General features: G+C 37.4%; 2 protein-coding genes across 2 annotated transcripts; one reads left to right on the top strand and one right to left on the bottom strand.

The window, feature by feature from the left end:
* Nucleotides 1-4402: 4402 nt before the first annotated feature.
* Nucleotides 4403-15590, bottom strand: LOC129779274 (sugar transporter SWEET1-like). The gene is made up of 4 exons (XM_055786668.1): nucleotides 15342-15590; nucleotides 14984-15269; nucleotides 4817-4936; nucleotides 4403-4719 (listed from the first exon to the last, which is right to left on the bottom strand). Exons 1-4 carry the CDS (start codon nucleotides 15509-15511, stop codon nucleotides 4603-4605), a joined length of 693 nt encoding a protein of 230 aa, XP_055642643.1. The 5' UTR covers nucleotides 15512-15590; the 3' UTR covers nucleotides 4403-4602.
* A 6164-nt stretch (nucleotides 15591-21754) lies between these two features.
* On the top strand, nucleotides 21755-22728 carry LOC129778199 (sugar transporter SWEET1-like). The gene is made up of 4 exons (XM_055784942.1): nucleotides 21755-22004; nucleotides 22059-22344; nucleotides 22402-22521; nucleotides 22592-22728. Exons 1-4 carry the CDS (start codon nucleotides 21835-21837, stop codon nucleotides 22682-22684), a joined length of 669 nt encoding a protein of 222 aa, XP_055640917.1. The 5' UTR covers nucleotides 21755-21834; the 3' UTR covers nucleotides 22685-22728.
* The last annotated feature ends 721 nt before the right edge of the window (nucleotides 22729-23449 follow it).

Here is a 23449-nt window from a genome sequence, read left to right as displayed (position 1 = left end):
CATATGCATGCAAAAGTGGAGGCCATATACATACATGGCAAATGCTTACCGAATTTTTTTGGATGAATATGCAACTTTGACCGGCTATAATAGCGATTATGTTGAAATTTACAGACATTTATTTATAACAGACATAGAAAAAAACAAATGGCGCAAAATATTTTCGTGGAATGTATATTATAACCTTACGAATCGCCATTTCTATATATGAGTATTTATGTTCGTAGAAACAATAATTGTTTGATTGACTTGTGTTGGGAGTGGTATATGAATGTTTAAAATTGCACAGATTGATGTTTGGTGAAAACTGTTCCGATGTGGGTTCGAACTCCGGTCGTCTGGATTATCATCCACCGGCTATCTTGCGCGACTATCTGAAATTTAATTCAACAGCGGTGCAAACTTTCGAGTGCATCAGAATTTCATTGACATTTCAATATGATGTAATATGTTCTTTATTAGGATCTAATATGATTTACCGTTTCATGATTTTCTTCAGCATGCAACACGATTCACTAGTACTGAATCGATTTAAATTATACGCTTATACGACACACAAACTGCATCAGCGTAATATACGCGTATGATGCGGATTAGATATATTTTATGACAATGTACATCATAAAGTTGATGTTTATTATACCGAATTGCGACTTAATTTGATAATGGTATATACAATCGAGTTTTTCCATTTTATGCGATTTCAAATATACACGACACATACTTTGATTGATATTATATGCGATTATGATTTATTCGGATTTCTTGTAAGACTTGGCACGTGCAAAATTATACGATTTAATGTTTGCTGCGTAGAGCAACAAATTTCAATTTGCCTACCAAGCAAACTGAAACAGCGTTTCACACGTTAATTTCAAGAATAGAGAAGTCTTTTGATGCTAAAGAAATCTCACTTACAGCTTTTCTTGATATTGAAGGAGCGTTTGATAATGCAACCTACAGCTATTTCCAATAGAATGCAAACATCCCTTAACTACACACTCAAATGGTGCAACTTGGAAGGAATTAGTGTTGATCCTTCAAAAACAGTCATCATTTCATTTACCAGAAAAAGAATGTATAAGATTCCACCTCTTAGATTGGGAGGTGTACAATTGGAGCTTTCAAAACGAACTAAATATTTAGATGTCATGCTTGACCAAAACGTAAATTGGAACGACCAACTGGAGTATGCAATATCTAAAGCCCAGATTGCTCTCTGGAGTTGTAGTAGTATACTCGATAAAAAGTGGGGACCAAAACCGAGAATGATTCACTGGATTTACTCGGCAATTGTGAGACCCAGACTAACATATGCTTCGCTAGTGTGGTGGCCTAAAAATACGCAAATATCAGCTCAGGAAAAGCTCGATAAACTACAACGTCTGGCATGCTTATCAATAACTGGATCAATACCCAGCGCACTCTCCAAAGCCCTAGATGCTCTTTTATACTTCTACCCTTGCACCAATATGTGCAACTTGAAGCGGAAAAAGGTGCTCTTAGGCAGAAACGGTGGTGGTCCCAAAACTCGTCCAGGATCTCTCATGTTTTATACCGATGGATCTAAAATTGGAAAATCTACGGGAGCTGGGATTACTGGACCAGTAATCGACATGTCAATTCCAATGGGATAGTGGCCTACAGTTTTTCAAGCAGAAATACAAGCTATTCTAACATGTACAAATATTTGTTTGGCTATAAAATACAGATATATCAATATCAGATACAGATAGCCAAGCAGCTCTTAATGCAGTGAAAGCATACACATGTCAGTCAAAGCTAGTTTGGGAATGTATTCTATCCTTAAAACAACTAGCTGCCACTAACGAAGGTCATCTATACTGGGTGCCTGGTCACTGCGGTATATAAGGTAATAAAAAACCGATCTCTTAGCAAGATTAGGATCTTCAACTAAATTCATCGGGCCTGAGCCATTTCGTGGATTATCTACATTATGCATGAAATCTGGGCTTAAAACCTGGGAAATATCAATGAATGAAATCAAATGGAGGGCTCTATCAACACCAAGACAATTTAAATTATTCATTACACCTTGTAACAGAGTAACACGCAACCTACTTAGCTTGAATAAGGCAATTTTAAGTACATTAACCGGTCTATTGACCGGACACTGTCCGAGCAGGTATCACCTTAAAAAATCGATCCTAAGGCTGGGTCTATTCCTCTCCAGGTACGGGTCAATGTTTATCTGGGGATTACTGTGATCGGGTGGCGTTTAGAACAGACCTTGGCCTCTATGACGCGCCATACTGAGTAATCTTGCGGATTGAGATCGGGGCTGGATGGCGGCTACATATCTTTCGTCCAGAACGGTAGATGTTCCTGCAACCACTTCTGAGTGCGGTTCGAGGTGTGGCACGTCACCCCATCTTGTAGGACCGTACTGCTCTTTGATCAACTGAATAACATTCTTACTTAAAATCCCGATGTAGACCTCCGTGTATCGACGATAAACATGCTATCAACGGTGGACAGGATTACCCAATTTTTTTGCTGGAGGGAGTTCAAGATTTTGTTACATCGTCGAGCTTCCGAATGCGGTTTGTGATCATGTGAGTTTTTTTTTCATGGCTTTGACTTCGCCCCGTAATCTCCCTTTACGATCTTCCGTGCATTGATACTGTGTTCTTTCGCCATTTTACTTGTTGGACGCATCGAATTCGCCCGAATCTTCGTTTTGATGGCAGTGATTACCCTCGGAATCCGAGCTGCCCTCGGACGAGCCACCTCCGCGGATAGTTGTCCTTTCTTTTCGCAATTTAAGACGCTTTTCACGATCCACCGGGACACTCCCACGGCGATTGAAATGACTGTTTGTGACATTTGCGCGTGGTACAAATCAAGAATACGCTGCCACTTTGTCATGATGCAACTGCTGAACTACTACTTACGTGCATGCCGAAAAAAACAAAGCATTGTATGCACAGGTGAAACGGGTACCTTGTTTGTACGATGGTGCATACAGTATCACACATACAGTAATAACCGAAGAGATAAACAAGTGAATTAAATAAAATAATTGCGTAGTCCTACGTCACGAATGCGGTCGACTGAGAACTAAGAACTGAAAGTGAAAATTGGTTACGATGTGGTTGCTTTCGTCTCCGCAACTACCACAAAACAATAGATTCGATTCAGGTTTTCTGTTGCCGTTTGCAATAGGTGCTGCATAGTATAATCGTTAGACTATGATTTAGGGAGTGTTTGCGATGTAATATCTCCAATAAATACTGAAAAACTACTTGGATATTCAATTACAGTGTCCCAGTATAGCTCTAGACAGCGATCATCATCACATGTTAATGCAACAATCTGCTCAAAGCCATAGAGTTTCTCAATAATTTCATGTTTACGACCGTCGCTCTACTATTTGTAGTCGAAGAAATCGTAGTTTGAGAAAACGAAATGGCTTATTCGTGTAACAGATTAACACGTTGAGCCCCGCGTCGATCCATGGGTACTGACACTAAGTTTTCCGATTGATTCACGACGGTCTCATCCCGACAGTCGCCGACAGTGGCCTTTTTGTTCGGGGGAGGTCGGCATTGGGAACGACACTTACTAAGCCAACATCGTCGGCCCTCTAACTCGGTCGGGGCTTAAAGTCTTAAGGACATCTGGGTGATTCGTCATTGAAAAGGAGATTGCGCTAAAAGATTGGGGTCCATTAATAGACCGAGAGATTTGGGTAGCAGTCTGTGATGAATGTCTACAAGATTACAAGTGGAGAAACGGTTGAAAGGCTTAGTAACGTAAGCTACTGAGGTCTGACCTGTCTGTGTGAGAACCCATAAGAACGGTATAAAAAAACCGACATGATTGTTAATTAAACTGCGGAATGTGTAACTGAATATACTATACTAAATCTCCGTTTATCCGCGGAAATTATTTGTAAGGTCATCTCGAATAACAAAAATCGCGGAAAAAGCAATAAGGACAAAAAATCAGCATGAGAATTATGTTTTATCTATATAGAAAAAAAATAAGGTATGCATCTGGTAGGCCGTGTATGCCAGTGATTAGATAATGTGGAAAATAATTAGGCTCTACAGCATATCGTTATATGATATTCGTTCAATGATGGTTCACTTGAAAATTGTATCACCGACAAACATATTCTCATTAGTCGACCATTATATCAGCGTGTGAAACGAGGGCAGACTGTACACCGATACACTGAGGTCTGTCCAACCACTCTCCTCAGGAATCTCCCGAGTGGGAAATGTTGGTACCGCCTGCAAGAGAACCTGCTGGGTAAAAGTTCAGATCGCGGTTTAACATAATTAATTTTATTTTCAACTCTTTCTGCAAGCTTGTACAAACTGCAAGAAAAACTCACTTCACGAGCAAATTTTACATCAATCAAACACTCGATTTGCTTTATTGTTCAAATGAATAACTTCTTTTCAAAATTAAACTGTTGGCGGTTGTGCTTATCAGCGTCAGGCAGCGGTTCCCCCCCCTCCTCTCCGTTCGATATCTGTTGACTCTGTCTGTCATGAAGTGAGCCACCAACAACCGGCGCTGGGTAAACACGCTCTTATCTCGCGCGCCAAAGTTTTAATGAGCCACGTTGCGTTATCCACGTTTCACCTTTCTGGACGCCGTTTCCGAAGCAGCAGTCGACGCCGCTGGATAAATAATGAACAGCGACAACTGAACGGCACACAGCCCAAGGGCAATCACTTTCTGGATCTGTGAATGAAAACGGGGGAAATTATTTTAAAAAAGAAAAGGAAATGCACGGACAGTTTGGACGGAAGGAGGAAAAGCTTGATGGCTGCACACTCACGATGATGAAGTGGTTCCGTAGAATGATTCCATACAGTAACCAAAGGAGGGAGGCTCCCGTGCTGGCGAGGATCACCGGAAGGGGCAAGCCTTCGCTGCTTTTACGTCTGATGACTTCGCCCTGTGAAAAATGAAAACGGAAGTGAGAGAGAGATGGGGGGGAAAAGTTGAAATTTGTAAATGCCAACAGAAGCAGTTAGCTGGTTGATTCGGTTTTATTGTTCGTGATTAAATCGAGCGGAAGTTTCAATAAAACGGATCAAATTGTAATTCGAGCGATTAGAGTTTATGGTGTAAAAAAGTGACGAGTTTATAATGTAGAACTCGTGCCATTGAAGGAGGTTCATTTCTCGTTACATTTGTGTCGTTGGCGTGTTTTATGTTCATCGATTTTCGAGTTTTCTCTATTGAGTTGGGTCTTCCATTGACAAGGTTAAGGATGTCCTCAATGATTGTACATTGTACATTACACAATTACATATTTTATGTGGGAAATCACATTAGATGTAAGTGAGTTACGTAACTCTGCACTTCGTGTAATTAAGGGACTGATGGATGATGGCTTGGCTTGATAGGATGGACGGATTTCGAGTATTGGATATGCGTACATTAAAGTGTTGTAAAATATTCATGCGACAGCTCCTTCAGATGGCACTCATGAGCGAGTTACCGTCACACGTATTGAGATTAGCAATAGCATTGAGCAAGTTGCACAATATTGTAGGTGGTACGAATTCAAAACTGTTAAGTCAAAAATTAGTCCTCATCCGTTGCTGATGATTGGTAATATCTCTTAGATGAAGGCATGCTTTCTCCAATAGTTAAGAATTGTCCTGGCCACGTCCTTGCAACTGCTAAGGAAAGGGGATGAATGTTAGTTCGGCATTTACTTAAGAGAGAGGCAGAGAACTCTATGACCTCTCTTAAATGTCTCGGGAATTTAGGAATGTATTAGTAGGGAAGGTGAGCCATAGGATACACTCAGCCGGTATGTCTATTACTATTACTATTACTATTACTATTATTATTACTATTACTATTACTATTACTATTACTATTACTATTTCTATTACTATTACTATTACTATTACTATTACTATTACTATTACTATTACTATTACTATTACTATTACTATTACTATTACTATTACTATTACTATTACTATTACTATTACTATTACTATTACTATTACTATTACTATTACTATTACTATTACTATTACTATTACTATTACTATTACTATTACTATTACTACAGTCAACTCTTTTAGATTTTTTTTTTAGATTTTTAGAGTAATTTATTTTTAATTTTTAGATTTTTAGATCTTTAGATTTTTAGATTTTTAGATTTTCAAATTTTTAGATTTTCAAATTTTTAGATTTTTAGATTTTTAGATTCTTATATTTTTAGATTTATAGACTTTTAAACTTTTAGATCGTTGGATTTTTGGATTTCCATATTTCAAATTTTTAGATTTTTTAGGATTTCTAGATTTTTAGATCTTTACATTTTTAGATTTTTGGATGTTTAGATTTTTAGAATTTGAGATTTCTAATTTTTGGGTTTTTCCGATTCTTAGATTTATATTATTTGGTTAGAACTTTGCTATCCGAGATCGACCAAACAATCGTTTCCGGAATAGCACCGACACCGAGATTGCTGTATCGGTGAGTTGAAAAAACACCTTAGCGATCGCACGATCAGCGAGCAGGGAGAAGTCAACATAATCGAGTTACCGTCACACGTATTGAGATATCTAGATATTATACTCTTCAATTTATTCCACCTGAATATACATTTGGTGAGTGTTATTTGACATCGAATTCTTATTCAAGTAATTACCAAGTAATTATTTTTAAAATCACTCATCAGGGCTACCAAAAATGTCGATTAAAAAGTTAATCATTAAATTCCATTTCTCCTTAAGATGATGCCGGAATAGATAAACAGGCGAATCGAAGGAAACAATATCGTAGTCCTACGTTAACACTGCGATCGTGTCTTGGAACACTCTCTATCTATTTTTTTATTTTCGCTTATGCATCAAATTTTTTCTTAGTTGACTTCAATTTCCAACATTTTGTAACTTACAACTGAATTTAAAATAGAGTCTGTGCCTATAGGCACGGATGGAAACTTGAGGTAGGACTTTGAGGCATTGAATTGAATTGAGAATTGAGTTTTTGTAACGGTTCAGAGATTCGTAAATTTATCTAATTTAATACTTCAAATTGCGGCCCTAGAAAAATTATTTATTATATAAGCTGAACTTCACTTCAAGATGCTTGGAACAATTGTAGTGGTAGGAGGAATGTGGAACCATTAATTATTGATACTTTTTATTTTTAATAGTAAACTTTTGAGAAAAAATAGGTGATATAACCACAAGGTTGACGTGGGACTATCTTTGCTCAGCAATTATTTGTTTGTATTGATTAAATTTTTGATTGAATGAAACACTTTCCGAATTCAATTACATAAAAGTATCCTCGTGCCTCTAATTTCTGCACGATTTCCCGAGTTCCTGAGTTTAGAAGACCGTATTAAGGAAACATATTCTAGTCTGCACAAAAGCAAGCGAGTATAAAAGTACTCGCAGTTTGCATTTATTTGCAATGCCAATTTCCTCACGCTCCATGGATTTGAAGTCTGTGTTAGGGAAACACATTTCAGTCGAAACAAAAATACCCCCGACTTGCATGAATTTGCAATGCCAACTCCCCCAGACACCTTGGCTCTGAAGTCTGTGTAAGGAAAACACGATTCAGTCGGAACAAAAATACCCAGACTTTCATGTATTTGCAATGCCGAATTCTCCAACACTGCTTGGTTTTGAAGTCTATGTTAGGGAACACATTTCGGTGAGAACGAAAGTCCCCATACTTTTATGTATTTGCTATGCTGGTTTCCCCAAGGCTGCTTGGTTATGATGGCTGTGTTGGGGAAATCGTAAATCGAGCCAATCAAAACGAGGCAGTTAGGGCGTTTAGATGACGGGTAACGTTTTACAGTTGTTCAATTGTTAATCTAATGAAAAATAACATTTTAATAATTGCGATAGGTGCGTAGCAATATTCCCTATCAATTGATGCAATCATGTTTCCGATCCAGTAAGAAATGTTCGAGATATAAGCATTCGAAATCTTTCATTTTTTCCTGCATGTTCTGTGTTTAGGTTTTCATTTTACCCCCCATATAATCCGGTTAGACGTAGTCCCACGTCAAAAATGATAAATATATACTATATGATAAGACAATATCCTCTTACACCATCTTCCAAGTAGGGGGTCTTCGTAGCCACATTGGTTGCGCGTTTGCTTAGTAAGCGATCGATCGTGAGTTCAAGACTCAGGGCCCTCATTGACCATCTTTGTGTTGTTACAGAATGACTACGTCCACGCAACATTCATCAGCGATGTAGATCGATCCACGGTCGAAATAAGATCGATTCATCCATACAACTGCTCTGCTCTGCAAGAAGCATCGGGCTGATGTTTTTATTATTAGCTCAACAATGATCATATCAACTGTCTCCGCTGTCCGGTGGTCTAACTGGATAATGGAAGAACAGAAGGAATACTCTTACGCCTAAATGGCTACCGTGTAAATGTATCATATGCAATGGTGTAGAAGAAATACTCTTACGCCGAAAAATGGCAACTGTGTAATGTTCTGTTGATAGAAATGATAAACATGTAATATGTACACGATTAAACTTCGGCTCTGTTACAGCTAAATGTTTTTGAGCCTAAAATAAACAAACGGGATAAAAAAAACAGGAAGTGGGTTATATCTATGGTATAACCGCAAGGGTGACGTAGGACTATCGTTGATTTAGAGATCATTTGTATGAAGTTGAATCTGAATTCATTCTGAATGAATGAATATTTGGAGAACTTCGAAAACGAGAGCGTTACGTTGGAGGCACAAGGTTTTATGCATCCAATATTGGATACGGAAATATCCTACTGATGGGGAAGAATAATCTTCAGAAGCTATCCTGTTGATTGCGATTGATTGAAAAATCACAAAACATAATGTATTTGGTCACAGTGTTACATGGATAGAAAACATTAAAATAAGCTCTTTCATATGAATGTAATTTTAAATTCCCAGAGGAACTGGCAGATTATTTTCAGTAACGATTAGATATTTCCACATTTTCCTCGATACTGGAAGCCCACCAGTGGTTAATGCTAACTCGATAACCATCTGTTAATAGCACTTGATTGAAACATATTTGGTCACAGTGTTGCATGGATAGAAAACATTCAAATAAACTCTTTCACATGAATGTATTTTTAAATTCCTAGAGGAACTGGCAGATTATTTTCCGGATCTTTCTCGATCCAAACGGAAAGAATTCCGTGCGTGTATGTGTGTGTGTGTGTGTGTAGCGGCTGCTTCGAGATCTTCCCGGGGAACCGTTTGTAGCATCACTCTCCTCCTGATGGATTCCCTTCTGGCCTAAGGTGCACAAACAGGCTCTTGGTGACATCGTTCATCCGCGCTTTCATGATAAATGAAGAGCTTCACCACAACAGCGACAACATGCTCCAATCGCTGTTCAATTAGAACTGAGTGGATTTCCGAGCGGCGCTCGCTTATATACCGATTGGTGATTTCAATTGCCTATTTTGAAAGCAAATTTAAGACTATTGAAACAAGTTTTTGGATCAGAAAGTAACAAGTATAGAACGCGTAGACATTTTATCTTTCGAATGAAGTGTTTATCATACCATTTCGTTCAGTTGTTTAGGAGCTATTAACACTCAAAATCTCGGTCTCCGGCGTAACGCTTTCGTTTTCGAAACTTTGATTTTACACCCCGGTATAGAAATGAAAGACGTAGTCCTACGTCAAAAACGCATCCAAGTAATCTCCTCTCATTTAACTCTGATAAGTGCTTGTCATCGGCAAATGTATAATAATTTTTAGTATGCATCGACTCACCTTGTCCGCCACGAAAATACATGTATGAACGAACAAGGGAGCCATACCATGGAGTAAAGATGGGCAACACAGTTCACTTTAATGAGCGGCTCCGTCGCTAACCGTTCACCTAAGTGAACCAGTGCTTTTGAACCGTTCTTTCGCTCTTCCATTCCGCGATATCAAACCGGTATCAAGAACAATAGTAGATATCAGTTGCAATCCAACAAACATAGGCAACTTCACAGCCAGTGATGCCAACCTTTCTAATTTTTTAGGATTTCCCAGATTTCAAGTTTTTTTTTCAGAAATGATCCTGATTTTTCCTGTTTTCTGTACTCATTACTCTATCAGAATGAAAATTATCCGTAATAAATATACTGGGTTCCTGTCAAAGTTTTCCTGGTTGGAAATGAAAACTGTAATAATAATATAGTATGATGTGTATATACGAGTAGCTGCAGAGTTTTTTTTATAATTCGTTCATTTTTAAGGCTTAATTATATTTTTAAACATTTTTTTTTATTCTATAAGTTGCAAATAGAAGAAAACCGCCCACTCGCGGTCGACTCGAGTTTATAAGGGTGTCATATTTTTTCAGCAAAAGGATGAGATATAAGAAGATTGTGAAGTCGCAGTGTTATTGATGAAGAAATAAGTATCAGAGTGTGTTATTACTCAAAAAAAACTTTTTGAATTCAAAGCCAATATGATAAGATGTTATACAACTTTTGCTCGTCAGATTCAAAGTAGAATCGATTTTAATGGTGAAACTATAGTAAATATACCTATGATCGGATTAAAAATGAAAAAAAATCAATTCAACAATTTATCCACTGCTGATAAATTGTTTTCCAAATCATCCCTCATTTGGTAAGAAAAGGTTCATCTCAAATTATGGAAGATGAATTCAAAGAAATTCTGAATATGATTTCTCTGCAAAAATCAAAATCATGCAGGGTGATGCTGAGGATTTCTCAGGAAAAATATAAACAAACAAAAAATCCCTGCAAAATTCTCTTATTGACAAAACATTCAACTCTATGGCCAGTATAAAAATACCTTGAACAGTTTTTGAAGATAAAACTAACATGTTCTGAAAAGGTAGAATTTTCGAGCTGCGAGAAACATGGCGATTGTTGTTTTAGAAAAAAAAATATATATCAGAATAGTAAGAATAAATAAAGCTGAACGTAGAAAAAAATTGTATAAATGAAAGAGTTCCTATAAAAAAATATGTAAAATTGGCACGAATTTTCCGGACAACCCAATATGAGCTATCCTGATTTATCCTGATTTTTATTTTCATTCTTCCTTATTTTTGAAAATTATTGTAACCGTGTTCACAGCTTTTAATGTTCTGGCATTGATATCTTTAGATAGGTCATTTTCTGATTTGTATGGATTTTTTTAATTATTGGAGAAACAAAATCTACTTCTTCTTTTAAAGTTGCATATTGTACTATAAGAGCCACCGCTTGAGGTTGGGAACATATAGTAGTCGCTGAGGGTCAAGTCTGGAGAAAATGGCGGGTGAGCAAACAATTGGAATCGTAATTGGTCCAACTTGACCATCGCTTTTAAGGACGTATGCGATGGTGCATTGTCGTAATGGTGCAGAACTTTTAACGTAGAACTACGTCTTTCAGGAAGGGTGCCAAATCAGAAAACAGGTCACGTTTTTATGAAATAAGGTTAACGTTAATAACTATTTTCACTGTGAACGAATTCTCATGATTTGCATACCAATCGAACCGGAAATTCTCTAAGATTTGTTTGATATGCTATACATTACAATTCGCTAATCTCCAATGGTTTAAATTCATGAAAACTGGAAGAACTTCCTCTTTTCCCATACAATTGTTCGGCTCATTTGTGTGCTAACCCTACCCGTGTTTATGCTTATAACTTGAACATTTCTTAACATATCGGAAAGATGTTTGCATCAATTGATAAGAAATATTTCTATGCGTCTACCACAATTGATAAAATATTATTTTTCATGAGATGAACAGTTGAATAACTGTAAAAACTTAGGCGTTATTTAAACGCCTTAACTGCCTCGTTTTGATTGGCCCGATTTCAGTTTCAGTTTCCCCAACACAGACTTCAAAATCGATGTACCTGTAGAAATCCGCTCTGCAAATATACATGTCGGGGTATTTTTTTCCACTGAGCTGTGTTTCCCTAACACGGACTTCAAAATTAATGTACCTGGGGGAATCCACTTTGCAAATACATGTAAGTCGAAGGTTTTTTTGGTCTTGAGTACTTTTGTATTCGCTTGTAGTTGTGCAGACCGGAATATGTTTCCCTAAAACGTACTTTTAAACTGAGAAGACTGGGAAAATCGTCATTTCAGATACTAGAGGTGAATGAACTTTCGCGGTTCGAGAACCACGTAGACATGAGATGTGCAATATTTTCAGAGGGAAATATAAAATACAATGATCGTTTGACAATTATTCCGTTCACATATTTTGGTAGTCCTAGGCATCATATCAAACGTACGTTCATAAAATTTATTTGTGACGAAGAACAAAATCTATTACAAAAATGTCGATGCATTCTAAAACAATATCCGAATTGGTAAACAAGTTGATTGCATAATATAATTGCGTAGTTCTACGTCGAAAATATGCGGTCGTGTTCTAGATACAACCCCTTACAATTTTTTTCTTCGCCATATGGGGCCGTTTATTCTTTATTTCGTCGTCCACCTTGTCCAATAACGCCGCATAATACTCTTCGGTGATTGTTTTTCCCTCTGCAGGTAATCGATGAAGATAATGCCATGCGCATCTCAAAAATCAGAGGCTAAAACCTTCCCGGCCGACCGTTGGTCTTTTGGCCGCTTTGGCCGGCTTTTGTGGCTTGTCAACCACTCTGCAGATTGCCTATTGAACTCAGGAGTGTTGTATTGGATCCACGTTTTATCCATTGTCACAAAACGTCGAAAGAAGTCCACTCGGTTACGCTTCAACAACGCCAAACCGGGTGTTGAATCATCAACGCGCCGCTGTTTTCGGTCGACGGTCAGCAAACGCGGCCCCCATCGCGCGGATGGCTTTTTCATGTCCAAAATGTATCCCACTCGTTATTTTAAAATGCCTACGGCCTCATATAACTCACGTAACTCCACTTTACGATCGTTCAAAGCGAGTCAATGCATTTGTTTTACGATTTCTGAATTCGTAGGATGTTGTCTCTGAGCTTCTTCTAAAGATCTTCTCGCAAAATACGTCACAATGAGGTTTGGGTGATGCCCAGTTCAACCACCGACTCCAAGTTTCGGTAATAATTTCCAATTATCACCAATGAAAATTAGTAACAGAAACATGGTATGGAACATAGCATGAATGTTTTCCGGTTTCTGTCAGCTTTGATTTCTGTGATGCTTGTTTCTTCCAAATGAGTTAATGTTTGTCTAGCAGACTTTTCAAATAAATCAAAAATCAAAAAAAAAATTAAAATGAAAGCACCAAGTATAGTGATACTTCCAACTCCAGAAGCTGACTGGAACCAAAAGCAAAATAGTTGTGGATCTGTCCGTTTATACTAATGAAAAGCACAATATCACTTCTAGGTGGATTAATTCTATTTTTTTCATTTAACGGACATTCGCCGTTTCTAACGATAATATTTATTGGTGAGCATTTTTGTATTTTGGATAAGTCACTGTCTTTTAGTTTCATTATTATGTCTTGGTTTTTTTTCGTGATGTAAAAAAACACGTTTCCAGCTTTGGTCTAAAAATGAGAAGCAAAATCGAATTCACATGACCTGAAAATGATATTTTAAATGTGTGTTTGTGGATACTATCCCATAGTATCTGAATGGTACATAAACTTTTAGGAATAATTTTCTGTTATATGTTGTTGTACTGCGCGCTCTTCAGAGTGTTCAGTCGTGTAAGTTTTGGTCTAGGATTGACCACATCCTATAAAATCAAAATAGTTGGACATCGTTAGAAACAAGCCATATTTTTCAAATGTACCACCGATTAATTCGTCAGGAATGAATTCGCTGAAGTATCCACAACAAAATATATCACTACCTTGGAATGGAGCTGCAAAAAATGAAGTGTTACCGACAGAGGTTGTGATATTTGAATAATATGCTTCCAAAAAAGAAGATATTCAGTTCTAAGCAAGCCAAACATAAAGAATATTCTCGCTTTAACAGTTAGATGATTCTGCAAATATGTGTTTAAAACTGGTTGATTTAAATTTTGGTAACCATTGCACTATGGTCCAGGAGGTGCATTTAAGTGGAAATTAGCATCTAGAGCTCGACAGTGATTCTCTAGACGAAAACTGTGTTCGACAAAGTTGTTACATATAATAGAGCGCTCATTTTTATGTTATCAAAAATAGGGTGACCAAAATTGTCGATGAAATGAAAAATCTAACTTTCTTATCTTTATAGATAGAGGTAAACATAGTTCGACAATATTGTAGCCCTGGTTATTCTAAGTAACTTTGTGGAACAATATTTCTATCTATCTCTTCAAATAACCGATATAGCGCTTTTTCTCTAGGTTGAGTTATGGTTACTATGAAAAAAAAAGGTTTTTTTTTGCTCTAACATTTATATGTAAAATTACGCTTACTATATGCATTCTTTGAGCCTCCATGTTGAGTGGCTATAAGACTGAACTGAAGTGATGCTGCTTTAAAGTCTACGCTTACTATATGCATTTAAAAATTGCAACTTGTTCATTTATATGCAAAAACTCATAATTTCAAATTTAATTTATTCAAATACAAAAAATAACACTCTTTTGAAAGTTTCACCTTATGTAGAGTCAAATGTGCTCTTTAAAATGCTATCAATAATTTTTTATTATGTTTGCCCCAAAAAGAACGACAAGCAAATGAAAAGGTCGTGTTTTCGGGGAAAAAACATCAATAACTTTGAGTAGCATTAAGATACATACAAGTTATGCACCGTAAAATACGTGGATTGGAAAGCTCTAAAGATCATTCGAAGACAGTTTTGATGTAGAATTTTACATATAAATGTTAGAGCAAAAAAACCTTATATAACATAAAAATGAGCGCTCTATTATATGTAACAACTTTGTCGAAGTCAGTTTTTGTCTAGAGAATCACTGTCGAGCTGTAGATGTTAATTTCCTTTTAAATGCACCTCCTGGACCATAGTGCATTGGTATATAGTTTTTAACGTTCGATACCAATTGCCAATACGCACAAAATCATGAGCCTTTCTTACCAACTTCAGCAACGGCAGCGCAATGTAGCTCAAGGTCAGAACCGTCACAATCAGACCGAAACGATTCAGAACGTTTTGTGGCTTTTCGTACCCCGCGTACAGCAAAACGCCACATGTCAACAAAAATGTTTTAATGGTCAGCTTCCAAAAATCCTTCCGTTTGTTCGCTGGTGTGAAATACAGAAACCAACCGGAGTACACCAGGCAAATAGCAAGTGCGTAAGCGCTCGTACGAATCAGCGCTGCAGCTCCAAGCAGCAAGGAGTATTTGAGTTGCAATGCTGTTCTGTAGAGAAACAAAAAATCCATGTTTTGTCACTTCCTGCAACTTCCGCCACCGTTGTTTACTATCACTCACAAACCACAACCGAACACGAACTGCAGCGCCGAGAAGCTCTCCGAACTACCCTTGAGACGAATCTTATTGCACGTGAAACATCCACTCAGGAACTGGGTAACCGTTAATATCCCGGCCACATTGCCTATCACATCCCGATAGGGAAGCAAACCACGTGCCAACGATTCCATTAAGTCAACCGCGCAACCAATGCGAACCCGTCCGATGAACTCTTTCACATGCGCGAGTTTGGATTTGTGGTCAGTGCCTGCTGTGATGACGGTTAGCACTGATTTCCAAAATAAAGATCGCTGATTAGCACCTCGCAGGAAGTGATGTTGGGGTGGTTGGTAGTTGGAAAAAATTGAGAAAGTTGTGAATCATAGATAACAGTTTGACGACAAATGAGAGTTCCGAGCATCTGTTAAAGGAACCACCCTAACAGTTGTTAGAGATAAGAGTGTCACTTCGAAGTTTGTTTAAAGTACGGATTAGAGCCTCAGCGTTTGGATGCTTTTCCTCAAATATTCAGGTTTCATTTCTGCAGCCAAAGATAATAAAGACGAAATACTTCAAAGTAGAGCTCATACAACGTCAACGTTACGTCGGCAATTCTTTCAAACTTACCTTGCCGACGTCGACGTTGCCATTGGTGGTGTATGTGAATGCGGCTATAAGAATTCCATGGGGAAATATTCGATGGTACGTCTTTTTTTTATGTTGATGTTACGTTGCACGTGCAGAGCACTTTATTTGACTTGCCAATTTAAATACACAAATGTAGAAAATTTCATTTCAAATTATCAGTAAGTAATTTTCTGGGTTGTATTCTCTGGATTATCTTTTACAGCCCGCCCTTAGTTTGGATTTTTTAAAACTCGCTTCTATTTGAAACTATACACACGAAACGGTATCTCTTTGATGGAATAAAAATATAGTAAGCTCGAAATGAAGGTTTTTTTTTATTGCATTTTCAAAAAAAAAAGAATTTTCAACAATTTTTCAAATATTGAACCTAACCATCTAAGTTTTGACGCGGATTAACGAAATCTATTTTCTTGTTTCGGCTTCGATTTGTTACCATTTTTTAACAATTTGTATATATCGTAAAAAAAGTTTGCCCACCTGTTGCGCAAACAACCGAACAGAAAAGCAAATTTTCCGATTTAATAACACCTTTATTTACAGGATGTTAATACATTCCTATTAAAGAAAATAAGTAGAGTACAATTCGTATTTCACTTTAATATTGTAGTGCAATCTTAATGTGATATAATCATAAAAAAACATTGTAACGATATATGTTTTTATATGACACACTGCCGAGTACTGGAGGTAATAGATTGAATCAATTTAAACAGCGTGTGTTGATGATCAGACCATAAAGGTAATATTATATTATCAGGCACGTAGCGTAACCGGCACGGCACGTTTCATGCAAGACAAATATTACTTTGTGTGTTTCAAATGTGTATGCGTATATATATATATATATATATATATATATATATATATATATATATATATATATATATATATATATATATATATAGTTTCAGACAAATGCATGAAAGAATTCTCGAAAAGAATATTTTGCCGGTGCCGGGCACGAACTACACGGGCGAGTAGCACCATACATACAAATCAAACGTCGAAGTTTGTGGTATGGGTGCGTTCGTCGTTCTTCGGTACGACATCGGTTCAATCACTAGTAGCTACGCTTGGCTCAATTTCGTCAACGCGAATTTACTCTCCCGCTCCGAAAACAAATTTCTCCGCTCCGTCTGCGCTGCCGGTCCGTGTAGAGAAGTTGCTATGCCTGATAATATGAATACATTATGTGTTTGTCTGCCCGTGTCGGTACGTGCCGGTTACGCTACGTGCTGGATAATATAAAACGGCCTTAAGGCTTAAGCAATCAAAATTACCTAGCTTTGGAGTTTCTACGATCTGACAGCACATTTAACTCAAGTTTCATATAGGTAAAAAATATATATATTTTTTGCTAGAGCACTAAAAACGCATGATGCTTTAAAAAATAAAATGAGAAAAAAAATTTGTGAGGTTTTTTGAGGTTTGTGATTAAACGTAATAATAATGTAGATAACGTAGTAAAAGCTAGATAATAATTAGAAAATTAGAAAATAAAATAAGTAATAAAAATATTTTTAAGTTAAACGGTTTCATTGTGATTAAACGATAATGTACAATGTAAATAATGTAACAGTTTGGCTGGAAAGTTTATAAGGTAACACAGAAAAACATTTTTTTTTTGAAAAATTCAATTTTTTTTGAAAAATTCAATTTTATTATTCAACCTAAGGGAACCGCGGGAAATACGGACAGTGGGGGTAATATAGACAGGTGGTTGATTTGTATAGTTACATTGTGAATTTCAGATTTCTGTTAATAAGAACCCCTTCTACATGTTATTCTGTAATGTTTAAACTACCCTTTGGCAACGAATACTGATCAAAAGTGGGAAAGGGAAACAAAAACCAAAAATCATACATGATTCCGCGTGAGGATGTTATTTTAGCTGCTTCGATATTATGCACTTTGAGTGGTTTAATATCAAAATTCAATTCGTTGATGGTTATATTTCGGTTTGTGAGTTAACAGAGAAGCGATATTAGACCTGTACAGAATATAAATTCATTTTTGAGTGGAAAAATTTGAATTATTGAAATAAGTGTACTGGTGGGGTAAAACGGACAGTTACCAGTGTGAGTGAGATGAGCTGTGAAAAGTCTGTTTAATATATTCCTAAGGAATGCCCTGCGTATATAAATGGAAATCAAATTGAAAAATGTGTACTGTTTAGAAGCTGATTGGAACCAAAAGCAAAATAGTTGAGGGTCTGTCCGTTTATACTGCTAAAAAGCACGATATCATTTCTAGGTGGATTAAGTCAATTTTTTCATCATTTAATGGACATTCGTGATGAGTTCAGACCTTGGTTGAATAAAATTATTCCTCTCGCGATCGATATACCTCTACGCTTCGTATATTACAAACCTGTCCATTTTATCCCCACTACATGTCATTATACCCGCATCAAAAAAAATGTTTTACTTTTCGGTCTGTTTTAATTTTAGTAAAAAACATTGAAAACACACTTTTTTTGGTAAAATATTTGGACAATTAGGTAGAAAACAGTATATTGAATTGCAAGAAACTGCATCAAAGTTTTGGGAAACATGAGTTTCCAAAGATATAATTGAAGTTCTTCTTAACATGTCCGTTTTACCCCCACCTCCCCTAATTGCCATCTGGTGCGATACAGCGATTCTAGCGATCTTGCAACTTTTCAATACCGTTTTTATAGTACTCTTTCGATTCATCCTCAAAATAGGCCTCAGTTTCGGTAATCACTTCATCATCGATCTTAAATTTCTTGCCAGCGAGTATTCTCTTCAGGTCTGCGAACAAAAAATTGTCGCTGGGGGCCAGATCTGGCGAATACGGTGGATGCGGAAGCAATTCGAAGCCCAATTCATGCAATTTTGCCATCAATACACGAAATTCGGATTTTTCCATATTTTCCACAACAATAAAAGTTGCTTCACACTCAATGCTGTAACTCACGAACCAATGGACTGTCAAATTGTAACACGTATCTTTTGAAAGATGGTGCTTTGTGATAGTCAAGTCGATTTTTGCAAGAGGCGCCATCTAAACGTCAACCTTATGAACTTTTCGGCCGAACTGTTACTAAAGATAATATACTAACAGCTGGAAAATAAATGGGCAAGTAACAGTTAGCAGTTATCACACCCCTTCCATCTTAAATCTAGGTTATTGATGAGACTAAAATTAAATCGTGGGGCGAGTCCGATTTTCATTATCCGCAGTTTGTGGTTTCATAATATGCCCCACGATTTTATTTGAGTCTCATCAATGTCCTAATTTAATGAAGGGAGAGGTGAGATAACTGCTAACTGCTACTTGCCTAATTATTTTCTAGTTTTCAGTAAATTATCTACATTGTACATTAACGTTCAAACACAATGAAAGCGTTTAACTTAAAACTATTTTTTACTCATTTTATTTTCTAATTTTTAGTACAATATACTTGTTAATTTCTCTAAAATGAAACCATTTAATAATTATTTAAACTTTTTATCATTTTTTGGAATGTTCTCATGATGTACTGTATTCTATTAGTCAAATCATTTTGTTTGATAATAATATTAAAAGTTGCCGAACATACAAAGTTGTCCATTTAGTGGCGGCGACCTTTGTGTACTAAATTTCAGAGCGAATCAAAAGGAAGAGGATCATTCATTGGATACCAATATATCAATATGCAGTAGTTACATAAAAAAGTAATTGGCCATTTTTGACTGCCACCATCTTGGATTTGCATTTTTCATAAATAACTATGTTCTACTAATCAAGCCCTTTCATTTGATACCCATATTGATAGGGTTTTGAGAAAATATGTCATCTGCCATTTTGTAGCGGCCGCCATCTTGGATTTTCAAAGTCATAGAATACGCAGATTCATAACGACGGCAGAGATAAAAATGTGTTCCAAATTTCAGATCAATCGGTCAACCGGAAGGGGGTTAAATTTCTAATAATGGGGGAAGAACTACAGACAAACACCCCTATTCTGCATTTCGATTGATTCGAAATATTTCGAACGACTTGATAAAATTCCATTCTGTATTCCGTTCGAGTGGTTTTTGCATTTCGTTCGATCTGTTTCTGATCGAACATTAAATGGGCAAAACGTTCGAAATAGGAAATGCGAAATTATAACTCGAACCAAAAAACGGTTTCGAACGAAATGGAAATCCGTCGGAATACAGAATAGGGCTGAAAGTTTCGCACGTAGGGTAACACGGGGTGATCTGGACCACTCCTATATCTCAAAAAGTACGGCTCAACTTGGATTTTTTATAATGTCATCTCCCTCTGTTGTTGAACCGTATGTACCTAACGTAAAAAAACTTTGGTAAAATTTCACAAGTAGTGGAAAATGGTAGCATGAACGCAGCAAACGCTTTGATTGTCAGAAAATGTGAATTTTGCGATTTTGTGGTTTTTAAGTTTTTTTCCGCTGATTAAACAAACTTTTCGTGTATTGTGCAGTAAAGCTCTGTTCGTCTACAGAGGAGGATCAATTTGATGCAACGAAGTTTGATGAAATGAATGAATGAATGAAATTAATTGCAATTTGATTTTTGCAAGTTCTGTGGGATGATATGGACACGTTTCTGTGAGGTGAATTGGTCATAAAGGTTTGAAGCTTTTCTTCGGTCTAATCGATTCCAGATGTCGTGGGATTACAAAAAAAGGATGAACAGACAACGTTGGAAGAAGGAGGAACTTGAAAAAGCAACTCAGACTATCAAGGACGGATTTTCGTTGGAAAAGCATCGAAAGTGTTGGAAAATGCTCGAACAACAGTGAAAAGATTCATGCAGGATTCGAAATGGTCTCAATGCAATTTTTCTGGTCTGTAATCTGGCAAAGACACTTGGCATCGATTCCAAAACGATGTTACTTATTGTAACATTATCCCAACATACTTTACATAAACATAAGTATGTTTTTTTCGATGATACACATACTGGACCAAATCACCCCGCATCAAATTTTGATGTCTAAAAATCATCTCTTTTATTTTATGATATATTTGGTAATCTAAAGTTTGATATAATGATTAAACATTATCTATTGAGAGAAAACTAGTGTAGCTCAGTGTACAAAGTGACTTTTTTCATTTAGACCGTATTGGTTTGGAAATATTAGGCGATTTGCTTAGGAAGTCCAAATTCCCCCCATTTCCCCTACATACAAACGGGTCAAACAAAATAAAACCGTTTGATAAAAGGGAAAAATGTCACCATCAACCGAATTGTCATCTTTGTTGCATCTTTGTCGCAATTCTTGAGATCCAAAGGAGGTCTGTTCAGGACCAACTATCCTTATTAAATAGCAAGTTCAGAAATACGTCTATATAGGGCAAGTCAGAGAAACGTCCTCGATCGATTCAATCTTTGTTCAGAACGGGAACTGTCAAGTGCCACTCGATGATGGGAATCACTCGTGATGAACTACCGCCACTGAAATAATTATCCTCTTTTTACCTATTGAAACTCGAAACATTTCTTTCTCTACTTACATTCGGTATTTCTCACTTGGGTCTATGAATCATTTGTGCCGGTTTAACCGGTAATAATTTGTTCCCAATTGAAAAAATTACCCGTCATCGTGTTTCAGCTAAACTGCACAAAGTTCTCTCTGACTCTCAATCATTTCGAACAATGGAGCACTCGTTCAACCCATCATCTCGCACAAATCCATTCACAGCACAATGTGTTTTTTTTTCGCGAGTAGTAGCGACTACGATCGTCACACATCGAATAGTGCCACGATAAGATAATGGTTCTCTCGGTTCACGTAACCACCGACCAGTTCGACGCTGGAGTCGCGCAATCATCGAACTCAGTCCTCTGTCGTTACTGGTCAAGGTCGAAGCCAAGCGCGAGACAACGTCAATATGGAATCGCTGTCCCAGGTTCTCCAGCCGTACAAGGAACTGGTGGGTAATGTGGCCGGTGTCGTAACCGTGCTGCAGATGTTCAGCGGATGTTTCGTCTGCAACGATATCCGGAAGAAGGGCACCTCGGATGGGTTCTCGCCGATGCCATTCATCGGCGGTTGCAGTCTGTGAGTATGTTTGAGTGAGTAGAACATGATTTGCTAATTCATTCACTCTCGTAGTACTGTACTCTTCCTAACGCATGCTCTACTGATGGGCGATCCGGCAATGATCAAAGCCAATGTCGTTGGATTGGCGATCAGTGCGACATATGCGGGGATTTTTCTCTTGTTTACGCCAAAACGCAATCGAATCGGTTTTTGGCGGCAAGTTGCGATGTGCGGCGTTTTGACGGCGAGTCTGCTTCTCTACGCCAAGCTCGAGGATCCCACGCTGGTGGAGGATCGATTCGGGATGATAGTAACAGTTTTGCTGTTATTGCTGATCGCACAACCATTATTTGGTTTGGTAATGATCATTGGATGATTGAGTGGTAGACATTCATTAATGACCATCACATTTTAGCCGGAGATTGTTCGGAAAAAGAGCACCGAAGGATTGCCGTTTGCGATGATATTCTCAGGTACAATCGTTGGATTCATGTGGCTTCTGTACGGCATTATACTGAACAATTCCTTTGTGATTGTGAGTTTAGATAGATTGTTGATCAGTCATAGCGAGTGTATATTATTGATGCGATATATTTTATTTGCAGTTCCAAAATTTGGCAGCGCTTGCACTGAGCGGAGTCCAATTAGCGCTTTTTGTGATATATCCCTCCAAGGATTTGAAGAAGAAAGAACCATAAAGTATTAGATAATAATAATATATTCAATTGATTTTATTTTTGAACGTCATGTTATTCTTTTCTGGAGTAATTGTTTCTCCGAGCACCATAGACACTTTCAAACCAATTTCTCTTAATGCTCAACCCTTAAGTAGGGTGGAGGCGATCTGGCGTAGTGGTAACACCGTACCTCTCATGCTAAAGGTCACGAGTTCAATTTTCACTCCCGTCAATCTCCCAAAATGGAAGTAAAGTAACGAACCAACCAAAAGTGTTGAATGTCACTATAACACTGAATAAACACCCAGTCTATGTAATCCTCGACATGAGCCAGTAGGTAGTTTTCGCGACTTTCCTCTGGGCTTTTCGTTCTTCAGGACAATTTTAGACCATAATGTGGCCATTCCTTTTCCTGGTAAATTTTATACATTGGGGATGTTCTCAGTTTACATCAACTACTGTGCAGAGAGTCTTCATTTATCGCACAGAAGCACAGAAGCTTTGTATGACACATTTAATGGAAAGCAGAAAAGAGCTCACCTCAAAACGCCATCCGAGCCATGGCAAATCAGGCGAAAAAAGAGAAGAGTGCAAATGATTATAGGTCGCTTCTAGCCATCAGTGTTTGGCTTTGAGTGTGTTGCTTATTTTCGTTGCGCGAAACTTAGAATTTGTTCATTTCCTGTACATGTGAATAGCACACCTTCGATTCTTTTATTTGCCATACGTATTTGGTCTCGTGTGCGTCGGCTCTGTTCTGATGCAACAAGCTCCTAGCTTTGTTGA

The sequence above is a fragment of the Toxorhynchites rutilus genome, chromosome 3 (genome assembly GCF_029784135.1).
Source record: "Toxorhynchites rutilus septentrionalis strain SRP chromosome 3, ASM2978413v1, whole genome shotgun sequence".
In the NCBI taxonomy this organism is placed as follows: domain Eukaryota; kingdom Metazoa; phylum Arthropoda; class Insecta; order Diptera; family Culicidae; genus Toxorhynchites; species Toxorhynchites rutilus.
This window is presented reverse-complemented; position numbering and strand designations above follow the sequence as displayed.